General features: G+C 37.2%; 1 protein-coding gene across 2 annotated transcripts; it reads left to right on the top strand.

Moving 5' to 3' along the window:
- The first annotated feature begins 263 nt into the window (after positions 1 to 263).
- On the top strand, positions 264 to 15,440 carry GUF1 (GTP binding elongation factor GUF1). Of its 2 annotated transcripts, none has more exons than XM_053458419.1 (18): positions 264 to 330; positions 1,716 to 2,043; positions 2,421 to 2,532; positions 2,929 to 3,077; positions 3,446 to 3,526; positions 4,536 to 4,613; positions 5,982 to 6,065; positions 6,543 to 6,607; positions 7,579 to 7,782; positions 9,429 to 9,568; positions 10,695 to 10,818; positions 11,687 to 11,819; positions 12,302 to 12,445; positions 12,718 to 12,851; positions 13,090 to 13,191; positions 13,328 to 13,447; positions 14,050 to 14,086; positions 14,764 to 15,440. In XM_053458419.1, the coding sequence occupies exons 2-18, from the start codon at positions 1,867 to 1,869 to the stop codon at positions 14,899 to 14,901; spliced, it is 2,022 nt and encodes a 673-aa protein (XP_053314394.1). In that variant the 5' UTR covers positions 264 to 330; positions 1,716 to 1,866; the 3' UTR covers positions 14,902 to 15,440. The 2 variants fall into 2 exon arrangements, with proteins under 2 accessions (XP_053314394.1, XP_053314393.1); XM_053458418.1 differs by having other exon boundaries at positions 283 to 357.
- The last annotated feature ends 716 nt before the right edge of the window (positions 15,441 to 16,156 follow it).

Below are 16,156 nucleotides of genomic sequence, written 5' to 3'. Positions count from 1 at the left end.
TTTACAAATTGGTGCAATAAATATTCTTGCCAACATAATTTTGTAGATGTCTTTACATTTGGGGAGGGGTGCCACTTACAGGATCCGCCCCGGGTGCCAAATACTCTAGGTACGCCCCTGGTGTAATCAGACTGTTCTGTATTCATTATTAGCATTTACTGCTTGTAGAAGACTCTAAGAACGAAGATGAGCTCCGTTTTATTAATTTGGTGGGGGCATGTGCAGTTTCCCTTTTAAGAACTCATCGTTGCCACTTTAAGGCTGGAGCGAAGCAGTGCATTCTGGGAGGAGGGTCACTTTCACATTCAGCCTGAGCAGACATGCTGGAAGGTGAGTAGCAAGGAGCTGTTTGATCAGGTAATGGTCCAGCAACTAATGGGTCTAAATCCGAAACGTCTGCACACTGGTGGTGAATTTTGATTTAAAAGAAACCGGTGATTTAGACCCAGTTACACTTTAACGGCTTCTACCCGTCTGTGGATCAGGTTTTACACAAAGTATCCAGTTTACTGATAGGAAAAAAATGTAAATAAATTCAGCAAAGTTTTTTTTTGTACCCCGTGTTTAAAATATGTGCGTATTTTAAGTTAACAGAAATCTACAGCATCTTCAGAGAGAGTAACTTCATGAAGTATTTATGAGACTAAATAACTTTATACACTCGATGAAAAAGCACCCAAAAAATTAAAAATACTTTATAAAACGTGAAGTGCCCATTACCACCGTACTATTTGACGTAGACACTCATTCCTGGATGTATAGGGAAGAGTAAATTGTTTACATTTTTGTTTACACTGGTTATTACTGCCCAAAAGGATCATCTTCCTGAAAGTCAACAACTTTTGTCAATGTGTTTGCTCTGTTTTTGCTTCGCTTTAATTAACCCTTGAAAGTTGGTGTTTTAGCCCAATACTGAAAATAAACAGTAACATTAACCCCTCAGTCTCGTGGGTTTCCATAACCAAAGGACCAAGATATTATTATTTTTTTTTTTATTGTGTATTTGATGAATAAGGAGTCCCGTTTTCCGTTAAACTTGCACAAATTATACATAATTTTGTTCAGGAGAAGTAGGGCCACATTTTAAATAATAGAAAAATGTAAAACATAATTATAATTAATTCATTTGATTTATATTTCACTTTTTCCTTTTTGGAAGGGGTAAACTACCTCACCTCCACCATATCTGGTCACAAACTGGCCACCATAGCCCTTCACAGCCATCAGGTGGCAGTGGGAGAGCCCAGTAGTGTTTAGAAAGACCCTGCTGAGGCTCTCCTTTCCTGAAGTAAACGTCCGGTGGTTGTCAGCTCATTCCTTGAATGATAGTGTACCAGCACTCTATTAGACGATCAGTCGATAGGAAGCGAGCAATGTCTCCCTTGAGGCAGCTGCAACAAATTCAGGACGTACCAGCACATCCTAAAGAGCTTCTTGCCACAAGTTTTAAGGACGTACATGTACGTCCTAAGGAGTCTGAAAGGGTTAAAATTGACAATAGCATTTGTTATTGTGTCTCAGGTGGCCCCTAAACAACCAATGCAAGTAGGAGTGTTTTGCAAGGACTTTACATATGCGTTGTTTAATTGAAGAATGTAAGAAAATGTACATACCTGCTGCAGCTTCCCTCTCTGTGGTCCAACGTTACCAGCCGCTGACTGGCTGCTTGAAACCTTATTTCAGTCTCATAAAAAAAATTGTTTTTTCATTTGCAGAGCTTTGGAGAAAATGGAACTTGTAAGTGCGTATGGCTCAAAGAACCCTTTCCCCTACCGGATCGCACGTCACTTGTGAAGAAAAGAAATATGGATTTTAATGATACTTAAAACTTAGGTATCACTCCACAGGACCAAATCTTCTGAAGACATGTTTGTCCCTAACCACAGCACAAAATGCCTGCACCTGTGGAAGCGCACAATTTATGCCCGCTTTGGTCAATTGTTGACATGGAATTTATATGGCTCGTGTTTTTATCGACATCATGGTTTCTTGGAAACAGTCCAGATATCTATGGATCACCAAAAGCTTTATAGTTCTCAAAAGGTGATGTCACAACACATGTTGTCTTTACATGGGGATTACCAGTCACCAACTTGGCTAGAGATTTTCTGTGTTTAAAGTGTTAATAATAATAATTTGTGAAGCTGAAAATGGTGGGATTGTATTTATACAACTCTGATGGTACATAGTTAAATGCTCCATTTATCACAGGTCAGTCCTTTTTTAAAAAAAATTCTTCCAGCAGAAGTGGTAAATGTTAATATAGTGAAGGAATAAAGAAAGAAGGCTATTAAGGACTGAAGGCAAGGCCAGGTATACTGTAAGATTTGAGGACAGGATGATGCTTCCTTGCCACCAAAATCCATGTCTTTTTTTCACAATCATTCCTGCTATAAATCTGTGTGTGTTCTTTATTGCAGGAGAAGATGGACATGTCTGAATACTCTGTAGAATGTATTAGAAATTTCAGTATAATAGCTCATGTGGACCATGGGAAAAGTACTCTGGCCGACAGATTGCTTGAAATTACAGGTATGGAAATATGGACATGGTTGTACTTAGTGGTTGCAACCTCCAGCTCCAGAAGGGCTCCTCTGTAGATCTTCCATTGGGTGGGTTATTAGTACTTAAGAGTTATTTTCATTCTACTTTCTAATGTGTTTTGTGATTTCATGCAGTTGTAATATACATAAACATAATATTCCAGGTTGTCTACTTTTATAGGCGTTTTTCATAAATTTTTACTTTTTCAGATGTGTGAATGGCATGTATGTGTTCAGATGGATTAGTCCAACAAGTTAGCAACATTAAAATTGACACGTCCAAGGCCTGTGTTAGCACTCATTAGCGTTGCAAGGCTTTTGGGCGTTTGCATCTTATTACTGTTCAATCTATTGACACTTTAAATGTTTTTGACCGACTTCTTAGGGCGTATTCCGAAAGCAGTTTCTAACAAGCAAGTCCTGGATAAACTACAAGTGGAACGAGAGAGAGGAATCACAGTAAAAGCACAGACTGCATCTCTGTTTTATACGTTCAAAGGCAAAAAATATCTTTTAAACCTGATAGACACCCCAGTAAGTTTACTCATCAAATTTCCTTTCCATAGTTTGTACAGTCGCTCGTTACCATGTAGCTTTTTGCTAAAAAAATACCGTGGACCTGTTTCTTCAGCTGATAGACAATATGTATAGAAACTTCGGAAAAATGGGTTAATTGATTTAGTTGCGTAAATAAAATACGTTATTCTGTTACAAAAAAATTAATCACAAAGTCACTTAAAATGTCTATGTAAAGCCCAGCTCTCACCCATGCCTCTACCATGCATTTATAAAGTGTTCCTCTTTGGTCTTTAAAATGCTGAACAGTATACATAGCCCTCTATTATTTTTATGGCAATTCACCATGATATACCTCTCATATTATTTCTCTTTGTATATTTCAGGGACATGTGGATTTTAACTATGAAGTCTCTAGATCCCTCTCTGCTTGCCAAGGTGTCCTGCTAGTAGTTGATGCAAATGAGGTAATTCCATTGTATTCATTTAAACCATAGTTCTGTTTCTATACTTTTTCACATAAAACCAATCATTCTTATTTCTGCTATTTCTCACTGTGGGTTTTGTAACCCCCCAGTGTCACATTGGTTGGATTACCCCAGTTGCCTTTTTACTTTTTTAGTCTGTAGGTAAAACATAATACTGATAAACACAGTATAAAGGGAGAAGAATGTGTGTCAGTGCTCTTTAGGGGACATTAGACTTTTTATAAGCCCTTTTATGTTTTCTAAATGGACCAATTAAGTTCAGCTCTACATATACTGAATGCATCTCCTGCCGCATTTAATAGCGGGCAGGGGAGGAGAATGGAGCAAATGCATATGGGGGATTTTACAGAATCCCCTCCGTGCATTTGTAATGGGTACATCACAGACCTGTAAAGGGACCACTCGGCTATCAAATGCATTAAAGTGCATGTGGTGGTTGAAGTCTTGCTTTGTTATTGAGAATTATTTTTTTCCCCCAAATTGCAGATTCCCTTTAATTTTCAATGACCCTTTACTGCAATTTACCTTTGTATTCTAGCGCCAGCCATGCAGCATGTTGTTGTAGCACTCTACCTGGAATATGCCTGCGTTGTTTTAGCAGACTATGCATAAGCCTCTAAGGGAGTTTAAAACTGTCCAATATTTCTCTTCCAACACAAATATGTTGGGGAGAAGCACCACCTTATACCAGGTAATTAGACAGCTCTCACATACGACACAACAATGTATTACATAGTAGTTTAGGTTTAAAAAAGTTAAAATTTGCTGTTGATCCAGAAGATGCCAAACAACCCACATTGTAGCGATCTCCAATTATCTCTCAAAAAGGGAAAGCATTCCTTCTTGACTCTAAAATGACAGTCTGGTTTCTAACTGGATCAACAAGCTATAATCCTGTCCTTTATAACTAATTATATCCTTGTTTTGTCTTATGTAGGTGTGCATTTAGATATTTTGATGCATGTTTTCATTTGTTTTTCCTCTTAAGGGTATTCAGGCGCAGACTGTGGCAAACTTCTTTTTAGCCTTTGAAGCACAACTTGCAATAATCCCTGTTATAAACAAGGTGAGGCTCGTACACATCTGTTTCCATGATCAAACCAAATCTACAGTCCAGCGCATGATGGAATGGTGAACAGCTTCTCGATCTCTGTACCATAAGGAAGCCTTAATCAGTAAACTGCTGTGTGCAAGATGAAGGCACCATTAATTTCAGCTTGTGGCATAAATGGAACTTCTGTTTTATGTGTTAGCATTCAGTTGTGTAACCATTTTATAGTCGCTGATTTTGAGTAGGGTTGCAAGAGTTCCTTAATTTAAAGGACTTGCTTCAGAGGTTAAAGGGACACTCCAGTGCCCCAGGGAGCCCCCTTCAACAATCAATACATATGAATGTACTGTGTAATTATTGCTTGGGTGAAGATGACTTGGTTGTAACCTGAGTGAAATGGATATGTCAGTGACTTTCTTCTGAAAGTGAAGAACAGATGGTTTCTCTCAGGATGTATGCAGTGGTTCTTACGTGGATGCATGCTTCACTAAATACGTGGGTGTTTAGTGAGTCAGCTCTTACCCAGGGGTTTTATTTACTTTGGGTGCTACCTTAAACTTGATGTAGCCCTAGGGCATTGCCTTTTGATGGATCGTATGGAGGCATTGTATGTTCTTCATATTGTAAATGTGCTGGCTTTGGAGATCATAAATCTCCATAGTAACCGGCATGGCGGTGACCTGATCGCCCAACAGGCTAGAGTACTGCCGGCTACCTGCTTCTCTAGGCTAGAATATTTTTCTGCTCTTACCATTCTGTAAACATCTGCTAGTACCCTACCAGTCAGCTACCAGATCTATATTAATCACTTACATTACATAAAACTAATAGACACTCATTTTGAATTTTACATTCTTGAGGCTTCTATGCATCTATAAATGTGTAACGCTATGCAAAGATTCTCCTTTGTACATAGAATTATTAGATTGATCTTGTAGTCTGTTCCTGTTATTCCATGCTGTCACACTTGTGTCCTGAAACGTTGACTTACTCATGTAGTATTTAGAAGACACAGAAACAAATATTTCATAAGCCTGCGGTGCTTCATCTTGTGTATGCCCGCAGTAAATTTTTACAAGAGTACTTTAACAGTTGAGTAATGTGTCTTCTATTCTAGGAAGGCATGCAAAGTGTCTGCGTAACAAGATGTGGTGACATACAAATATATACTTTTTTGCTCTTTTTTTTGTTACTATTATTAGCTTATGTAGATCTGACATGTATGGTCATAAACATTTTCCATATCATATGATCAGACATCAGCAAATGTCAGGAATTTTCATTGTAGTTCACTATTTGAGTAATGTCTTATTATTTTAACATAATGGTTATTAAAAACAAAATGTTTTACCTGTCATGTTATAGTTGTTTCTTTTTTTCCAGATAGATTTGAAGAACGCAGAACCAGAGAGAGTAGAGAAGCAAATTGAAAAAATGTTTGATATTCCGAGGAGCGACTGCATTAGGGTTTGTATTTAGTTATTGTGATTAAGTGTATATGTCCGCAATTCTTTAAAATACGTATCTTTTATAAAAAAAATAGCTCACATTTTGCTATATGGATGTTGACTTGACCTGAGTTTTGGAAAAACTGGTGCAGTTTGTAGAAGAGAAACACATAAGGAAAAATTATTTTGAAATTAAAGCTGAGTTTTTATTGGTTGAAAGTGTTAAGCGGCCATCAGTAAGACATGCAAAGACCTAAGACCATAAAAATGCTTATCCGATGAACCTTGTTCATGTAACTTGAAGAAAAAACTAAAACATAAGCTGATAACATTTATATGTATATTTAGCTACAAGTTCATATTTATTACTTGAGTAACATAATTTGTTTCTCTAAACCTTAAGCATGAAACTGGCAAACTATTGAATAAATGGCATTATTTTAATTGTGTTATGGCATAAAATGGGTGTATTTTTCTAATATACTTCTTGCTATAGATCTCTGCCAAGCTTGGAACAAATGTTGAACGAGTTCTTGAAGAGGTTATAACAAAACTCCCACCGTAAGTGCATTCCGGTGCTTTATAACCCTTGCTATGAAGACTGCCCTTCTATGTTTATAATGGCAGCTCCTCTAATTGTTAAACAGCCTGTTGCTATTTCTGCTGTCCTCGAGGCAAAGCTTTATCTTGCATTGGTCTCATATAGACTTGTAATCTTTTTGTAAATAGATGGTTTCTAAAGTAAATAAATCCACTTGAGAATGCCCTCCTGCCACACAGGTACCTCATTAATTGTCCAGAGAAGGCTTTTTCTCTTTTGGGGTAAATTGCAATGCAGTCCCGCTGATTCAGCTCCTTGATAAGCGATATAGCCGTGAGATATCAGACTCGCCAAATTTGGGGTACTTACGTAGTGGTTGGCTAAGTAATATTTGGCCATATACTGTGACTGATCCCCCAATATTTATGCCTCAGGTCTTTTTTGAATGGTATTCACAGGATATGCACTGAATTCTCGCTTTGTTTTGAATAAATCCAGTGTAACTGAAAACTTTTACTTGTCCACTTTTATCCAGTTTCCATAATTGAAATCTGTTTACTTTTGCCATTCTTTTACTCTTTCTAATAAAGCAACATATTTGGTGTCCAAAATGAGCCGCATGATGTAGTTTATGCCCAGCTAACGCTTTGTATAGACATATAACAGTGTTCTCCATTCTTGAATTAATCATTTTTAATGTTTTTATTGCCTGCCCTTTCCAGTGTGTGATTATGGAATTCAACGTAACCACAGGCCCCATTTAGCTCATAACTTGTAGTTACCTTCCATTTGCATTAGTTCCCAGTGTTAAATGTGATTTTGCAAATATAACTTAATGTAAGAGGCTACGGGCAATTTTCTTGTATGTGTGTGTGTGTAATATATATACAGGGCTCTATGACTGTGGGGTCCTTTGAGCTAGTAGTTTATTTTAAGCTATAACACACCTTTCACAAAATAATTATTGACATTTTGTACATTTTTGTTTCAGACCAAACATTGACCCAAAAAGCCCCTTGAAAGCTCTGTTGTTTGATTCAACATTTGATCATTACAGAGGCGTTGTGGCTAATATTGCACTTTTTGGGGGACAGGTTTCCAAAGGCCACAAAATCGTGTCTGCTTATACTGGAAAGAGCTATGAGGTCAATGAGGTTGGCATCTTAACACCTGAAGAAGTACCGACTGATAAGTTGTAAGTACTTCATTATTTATTTACTTTATAAACATATGATTGGACACTAAGATCTATTACAAGCACACAAAAAATATATATATACTAAAATCAACCACATCTAACTGTATTAAAGGGACACTTCAGCCATCATATTCACTTTATTGCGTATGGTAGCCAGATTGCCCATACTTATGCCCCTTCTCCCTCCAGCACTGGCTCAGGGAAAGCTTCTGTTGGGGTTCTGTTCAGACTCCTATGAGCAGGTATGGAAAGCATTGATTTTAATGGAAGCACTTTACTGTCACTCATTGACTGCTTCAAGCAGCCAATCAGTGGCAAAAACAGTCGATTCATGGATAAGGAGGGTAACTACTGCAGCAGGACTCTTCTGTGTCAGGTTCATTTTTTTTCTCTCCTGTTTTGGAAGAATACATATTAAAGTACTTACAGAGTACTTTAATATGCATTGGGGGTGTCAAGAACATTAAACTGTCCCTTTAAGATGAAATGAGAGCCCAAGCATATGAAGTAGTGATGGCGGGATTGCCCAGTGACCCTTCATACACCATGAAAGCAAAAGAGGTCCACACTTGGTGGATAAAGGCAATCTGATAAGGAGGCAAGGATCATGTCCAGAAATGTGCTTTTTGATGCTCTTGGCTATAACAGTGTTACCACCTCACATTCAGCAAAATGAGACAAAATGCATTTTCTAAGGTTGTTTAAAACTTATAAATTGTAAATTCATTTTGTTGTAAATTCCCCAAAGGCCTATGAGAGTTTCTCTCATACTTACACTGCATTGTGGGATATTAAGATTGAAGCATCCTATTGTTTCCCACAAGGCAGTACAACAGGAATAACTACAGTATTTGTCTGGTGTACTGGCCAAGATAACATAGTGTTGAATGTGGTTGCTCAGAAAATGAAAATGAAAATGCCACAGTGGTTTTGGTGAAGGAGATTGTCTGGCCTTTTGGCTACCGCCTCTTGTTGAAGCCTTCAGTACCAAGAAGGCATGGTTTGCGTACCCCTTAAAAGAGTGGGGCACCAGAACATGATTTAGCATCTGGTGGTCCGCGTGGCACCTTTGGAGTTTGGCACTTGGTGTCTGCTAGCTGAAGCTCAGTAGAGGTTGGGTGATGCAGCAGGACAATGCCTCTAAAAATGGTTTTTGGAGTGGCCCATTCAGAACGCAGACCATAACCCATTAGAGATGATGTGGAATGACCTTTAAGAGAGCCTTTCACACCACACATCCCAGGGATTTGGCTGAGCTTAAGCAGTTCTCCAAGGGTTCACTTTTCCCACCACCACTTTGAATGTTTAATGAGTGTGTTCAATAAAAACATTATCATTATTTGTGTGTTATTAGTGTAAGCACATTGTATTTGTTTATACTTGTGATTTAGATATAGATCGGATAACATTTTATGAACAATCCATGCAGAAAACCAGGTAATTCCACAGGGTTCACTTACGTGTTTTTCTTGCCGCTGTATGTGTGCATACAGTGTAAGAAAGTCTGCATTCTCACCTTGTAGAATTACTGGGTAGAGGTTCTTTTTTTATTGTGACCACTAGATGTTGCTATGAGTTTTGAAACCACATGTAGGAACGAGAAGAACTGGAAACGTTGCTTACAAATATTGTATTTTATTTAGGTATGCCGGACAGGTAGGTTATTTAGTTGCTGGAATGAAAGAGGTGAATGAAGCTCAAATAGGTGACACTCTGTATCTGCAAAAGCATCCTGTGGAGCCACTTCCTGGATTCAAATCTGCCAAACCCATGGTATTTGCAGGTAAGACTGACGCATAATTTATTTTGTATCGCGTTATTTAACCTGAGGAAAAATAGTAGACCTCCTCCAGCAGTATTTACATTTTTTTGTAGTCACCACAAGGTATGTCTGTGAGCCAGACCGCAATAACATGTCAGATTCATTTGGCGGTTTGTATAGGTGCCGTGAGTTTGCCAGGACAGGACAGTCTTGGTGACAAATTTCAAAACTTTTATTGGGACTACCAGAAGTTTAGCATGTATAGTGCCTTGGTATTGGGGACAAAAAGGGAGAGGAGGTGAGGTAACCTGTGAAGAAGACTTTTTGCACTTTTTGTATATATATATAAATATTATATATTAATATAGAATTAAGGGGGTAGTAGAATTACTATTAAACACTCATCTACAGACACCAGACAAGCCAAGAAGGCTTGTTTTGTTCCGTCTGGGTAGGCGCATGCAAATAAGGTCAACAATGGTGATCATTATTGACCTTATTTGCATGTGCCTACCCAGAATCCCTTATGGTTGTGGCAGCACCATGAGATTTCTGGGGGCAAAAAAGGCCTTCTGGCATGTCTGGAAGAGTTTTCAATCACCTTTACCACCATAACTTATGTTATTGGTGTATATATATAATACCCCAAGTAACGAAGTGCACATCCTTGATTTGATATGCAATTCATGTTCAAATGAAGTAAAGGTTTGTTTGTTTGTTTGTTTGTTTATAAACATGAAGCAAATGTATTATAAAAGCATGTTTTGTTTCAATTTTTAAATATTAAAAATGCTGACTGGTTTCTGTGTTTTTTGTTAACATTGTATTTAGTTTCTTGTTTGCACTCCAAATACCAATAGAAAGTTAACTCAAGTAGATGGGCTGAATTAACTGTTCAGAAAAGAACTATTCAGCATCTGGAGGCTGGCAGCTTTTTGCCAGCTTGTCAGAAGTTGTTAAATGCCTGAGCTTAAAAGCGCATCAGTGCCTTGAAACAAAACTAAATAATACATGACATGTCGTCTTTCATTTTGTCCGTGGGTATTTTTATTTTGTTTAGCTATATTTATGCCAATATAGGTTACATGCAACAACAAAAAAAAAGTATTATAAATGAACTGCCATCTGTCTATATATTTAATTAAAGGCATGTATCCAGTCGATCAGTCTGAATATAACAACCTCAAGAGTGCTTTAGAAAAGCTGACATTGAATGACTCTAGTGTAACTGTAAATCGGGACAGCAGTCCAGCGCTCGGAGCTGGATGGAGGTGAGTTTGTTAATCGTTCACATCAATCAGCTCCTTAAATGTTGAAATTATTTATGTTTACCGTGTACACTTCACATGGTTCTTGTACTTTGTTTCTGTGTACCTGCTTAGTAGTTGTTTTATGTATTTTATTCATCAAAGGTAACTCTATAGCCTTGATGCACACAGCTGATGGAATGTTTTTCAGTGGCGATATAAACTCTTATAGGTGGTGTTCCATCTAGGCAAAGCAATAATTGTGCTCTCTGGCATGTTAAGCCTTAAACCTTACCAGAGCTCGTATTTTATGTGAATTGCATAAAACAACACAGCAAACCACGAGAACCCTTTTCAATGTTATGGTAGCAACTAGTGACTGCATGTGTGTCACCTGAGAATTATTTCATCATAAATGAGACGCAATAATACGTCGTTATATTTAGGTAGCTTTTGGCCATGCATAAGAATAATGGTGGTTCAATTCTGAATTTGGCTATAAAATGATTACGTTTTGCAGAGTGAGTAGGTATTTTTAATAGTTGTGCTGTCTTAGGCCAAACCTAAAGCATTGCTTCAAAACTGTGCCGTCCTTATTTTACATATAAGAATATATCAATGGAAAAACAACTTTTAAAGTAGACCTTTCACCCAAAAGGTAGAATGACGATGGTCATTGTGAGGATTTGCATAGGTCATTTACCAGATTACTTATTTGTTTTTAATATAATATATAGATTAAATGTTTCCTGTTGCAAAAATCCATCTAACTTTTGTTATATAACAAGTCACAATTTAATAATATCACCATATAACTCTCTTGGGACATGTCCATTCTTTTTCTGAAAACAACATATCATGCATGATTAATTGGGCTTAATGTTTTAAACAGGTTAGGTTTCCTTGGGCTTCTGCACCTTGAAGTTTTTAACCAGCGCTTGGAACAGGAGTATAATGCTTCAGTAATTATGACTGCGCCAACTGTACCATACAAGGCTAGACTGTCCTCGCCGAAACTGATAAAGGTATGTTGTTCTTCAGGCGATTATGTCTCTGTAAAATATTTAATAAAAAAAGTAGAATACATTTATACTCTCTAATTGCCAACAAGTGTTGAGGTACCAGTTGGCATCGTGGATCTGGGTTAGTGGGGGCCTCATCCCTTGTAGGCAGGGGAAGTTAAATCTTCACTTTGTAGGAGGACTAATTTATTATTTTCTGCATTTACAATCCTGATAATGCGAAGGACACACTGGAAATTTGTATGCCTGTTTCAACCGAAAGGTCTGTTGAACAATCAGTGCCTATTCCTTATACAGATATCCTCCTATGTTAAATTTGCATACCATTTTATTCTGGAAAAAAATTACTAAGGGGTCCTTTGTCAGTACTGCGGTATGTGCTTGCAGTGTTTCCATGAGCCCCTATATGATAATGGATCCAAATAATTGGAAGTATATTCCAAATATTTTTATGTAACATGTTATCTTTTTATTTTAAATTACAGGAATATGGTGAAGAAGAGATAACTATAGTAAACCCATCTGATTTTCCTGATAAATATCAAGTATCAGAATTCCTTGAGCCTATGGTGTTAGGCACCATCATTTCACCAGATGACTATATGGGAAAGATAATTACATTATGCCAGGTTAGGATCCCTTTGTGTTTCGTTATGTGTTTGTCTATGAATTTAAGATTGTTTCTGGATGTCCACTGATGTTTATTTGCCCTCTTGTGGTTCAAATCTCAATGGCTTTTTGGATGTTCGTGATGCTACCTGAAAGCCTCATAGAACGTATTGCACAAGCTCATAAGATTCAAGAAAAGACAAATGTGTACCTTATTTAAAGCAATGCTGTAAAAAGAAAAACACTATACGTTAAAGTGTAAACATAAAATAATTATAATTGTTTTTCTTAGTCACGACGAGCGATTCAGAAGAGCATGGTGTACATCGATGATCACAGAATTATGATGACATACCTATTCCCTCTAAATGAAATTGTTCTGGATTTTTATGATAATCTAAAATCACTTTCTTCTGGATATGCAAGGTACTTTTAGTTGTCTTTTTTTAACATATCTCTCCATTACATACATAACAAATGCACTCAAATATGACGTGTATGTAATACAACTAATATATAAGATATTATATTAAAAGGTGTTTATTACGACATTGGAAAAAACCTAGTTTTTATATGGATAACCCAAAATATCTACACCTATTTAATTCTCACGTACAACTATAAATTGCTAGAGCAATTTATGAGTAATTGTGTTTTTTTTTAGTTTTGACTATGAAGATGCTGGTTATCAGGCGGCAGAACTTGTCAAATTGGATATTTTGCTAAATGGACGTCCTGTAGAAGAGTTGGTGACCATTGCACACAAGTAAGCTTGCGTAAGATATTTTATATTTTTTTTATATAAAATATAAATTAAGCTTTTTTTTATATAGATTAATGGCTTGATCAAATATACAACTGTTATGCAAGGTCTACAACAATCTCCCTTCCACTTGTCTTAGAGATAAAGCTTATGCGGTTGGGAAAGCAATTTGTGAAAGGCTTCGTGATGCGATACCCAGGCAGTTGTTTGAAATAGCGGTGCAGGCAGCTATTGGCAGCAGGATCATAGCAAGAGAAACGTACGTATGAAAATATGAACACCTAACGCAGCTATGATGCTGTTCTTACCTGCTACTATGTTTAATGTATCTATCCATGCTAGCGTGTAATGAATGGTGCATAGATGTTGATCTGTTCTCCACTGGAGGCAGGCATGAATCGGTCCTTTTCAAAATGCAGGTCCTCTGAACCATTCAGTTTGGTACCAAAAGCTTTTTTTTTTTAAATGACAATGCATAAAAATAGAAGCTTTGAACACCTAATAACAGTAACTTAACAAATATTCTTGGCACTGACAATGTTTATATCACATCTTAAAAAGTCCTCTTAGATAATTCAAACGTATTTATGACATAAGCACTAAACATAAAGCAAATTGACCGAAAAAGCTATACTTCCTTGGAAGATAAACTTTACTGTTACCTCTTGTAATCCTGTGCTGTGACATGGATGTGGGGTCCTACTGCTACCCCTTAGGTAACCAAGGATAAACCCAGCCCACTTGCAGAAGAGTTCAATTTTTGTAATTCCACCATAGACATGGGTGAACTATCCAAAAAGTTATTTGTACTTTGATACATAGATCATGTATTATCTACCTAACATTTACTCTTTTTATCAGGATTAAAGCCTACAGGAAAAATGTCCTGGCAAAATGTGTAAGTATAGCTTTTTACTATTGTAAGCTCTTTGGTTCTGCCATTGAACATATTCTCTTCTCACCTTAGCTTGGCATCACAAAGGCTGCCAGAGCTCTGACAACAGTAGGAAACACCTAATATGTTGAACAAATGAAGGCAATAAAACATGCAAGGGTAGGGAAAGGTCTGTGTAGTCAATGGTGCACTTACCGACCTGACCAAAGTGAATGAAGGGTATGTAATCTTCAACAAAAACAACCACATGTGGTAAATTCCTTGGCGGATCATTGGACCTGACTGAGTGTAGGATTCATATAAAAGTTTAGTTAAATCAAGAACATAAGTATCAAGTGTTATCCTGTGGATTCCATAACTTCAATTTCAGCAAGGCTACTGTGGACCACAAAGAAAATGTGTTAAGCGATGTTAGTATCCACAATCTCCACAATCTACTTCTGCATCTCTGTAGCGCCACTGATGGCCAAGAGTATTGTTTCGAAATACAACTATACTTTCATGTTTGAATGTTAATATTTAGAGAGATGAACAATTTGAGAAACTTCATTCACCCCAGTAAGAGGACATGTAGTTGCAGTCCTGAATATACCTTTTTTGCCGTTTTTTTTTTTCTATTTTAAAATAATGTTGCATTCCCACTAGCTCTAGCATGTGAGATTGGTATTCTTGTTTTGCAGTATGGAGGTGACATTACAAGAAAAATGAAGTTGCTAAAGAAGCAAGCTGAAGGCAAGAAAAAAATGAGGAGAATTGGGAATGTGGAGGTGCCAAAAGATGCATTTATAAGCGTATTAAAAAGGACTACCGACAAATGAAAATGAATTAACTAGCCACATATTTGTTCAATTTGGAACAGAACCAGTGACTTGAACTTTGGCATGCAGTATGGCCAAAAAGCCGATGTACAACACCCACAATGTTCAGGCAGCATGTAAAAAAAACAAGGGCAGCCGTGGATGGCTGAGTAAGATTAGACTGCGTCTCTTTTTAGGAAAGAAACCGTTCTGTGTCTTACTACTTGAGCTTCATTCTCAGAGACTATCCAAACTGTTGCACTTTGTTGAAGATTCCCATCATGACCCATCATGGATCCTATTTTCCATAGACTTACTACTTTCAACACAAAGTAACCTTGTTCTTATACAGAATAACACCAGTCAAAATGATTGTCTTCTGCTGATGATCATGGGATGGATTCCAGATTGGTAACCAGTGTCCATAGTAAACTGTCAGTTATAAATTTGTTTACTCCCTGAATCGGTTTGGAAAGCATTCTGCAGTCAAAACAGCAATTAAAATTTCTTTGGATAAAATATTTTTTTCAATGGATAATAAAATACAGTGTGAAATATCATTTTCCCAGTTTTCATTGTGTAAATAATGATCTTGCCTATCCTTTAAGAAATGCTCATGTCAATTTATTTTATTTTTGTAAGTTAAACTGTTTTAATAGTAGTCGTCTCTCAACTTGTCTTTGGTAAGTGTAGTGTTTGTATTTGGCACTGTTTCTATTTTTTAGGAAAGATCCTTTGTATAGGAACGAAGAGGGGGGGGGGATGTGATAGAAATAAATCAAGGGATTAAACAAAGAAGGAGAAATCTTAGAACAAGATGTCATAATCTAAAATTTGACAATAGTCTTGTGCATTTATGTAAACTCTTTTTTTGTAACGGAAATTGCCTGTGCATTCGTACAAATCTCTGATAATGAAGGAGATCCCAGATGAAACCGCCAAAAACAAATTGCAAAAGCGCAGAAAGTTTGTTACGATTTGTCCATTAATTGAAACATGTAGCCGCCACCATTCCAAGCCGTTTTGACGCTCCATGATGAGGTAAAGTGGGAGGGGCTGTGTATAGGAGGGCACGTATCAATGACTGATCGGTAGAAGTAGCCAAAAAAAAAAAAGAGGTGGTCTCATTGATGGTTATGGCTGTGATTGATGGGTCACTCTGGCCAATCGCCATTTACAAGGGGAAGGGACAAGCTCACGCCATTTTAACGTGTCATCAGCAGTTATAGACCGAGGAGAGTTGGGGTGTGAAACAGCAACAGTTAGCTAAGCAGAT

The sequence above is a fragment of the Spea bombifrons genome, chromosome 1 (genome assembly GCF_027358695.1).
Source record: "Spea bombifrons isolate aSpeBom1 chromosome 1, aSpeBom1.2.pri, whole genome shotgun sequence".
Lineage (NCBI taxonomy): Eukaryota > Metazoa > Chordata > Amphibia > Anura > Pelobatidae > Spea > Spea bombifrons.
This window is presented reverse-complemented; position numbering and strand designations above follow the sequence as displayed.

What these genes read in the sequence shown, in the direction of transcription:
- GUF1 (XM_053458419.1), top strand. Translation starts at nt 1,867, where the DNA reads ATGTTTGTCCCTAACCACAGCACAAAATGCCTGCACCTGTGGAAGCGC. An exon ending in TAAACCTGATAGACACCCCA is followed by an intron (nt 3,078 to 3,445) that starts GTAAGTTTACTC and finishes TGTATATTTCAG; the next exon opens with GGACATGTGGATTTTAACTA. An exon ending in CAAACCCATGGTATTTGCAG is followed by an intron (nt 9,569 to 10,694) that starts GTAAGACTGACG and finishes ATTTAATTAAAG; the next exon opens with GCATGTATCCAGTCGATCAG.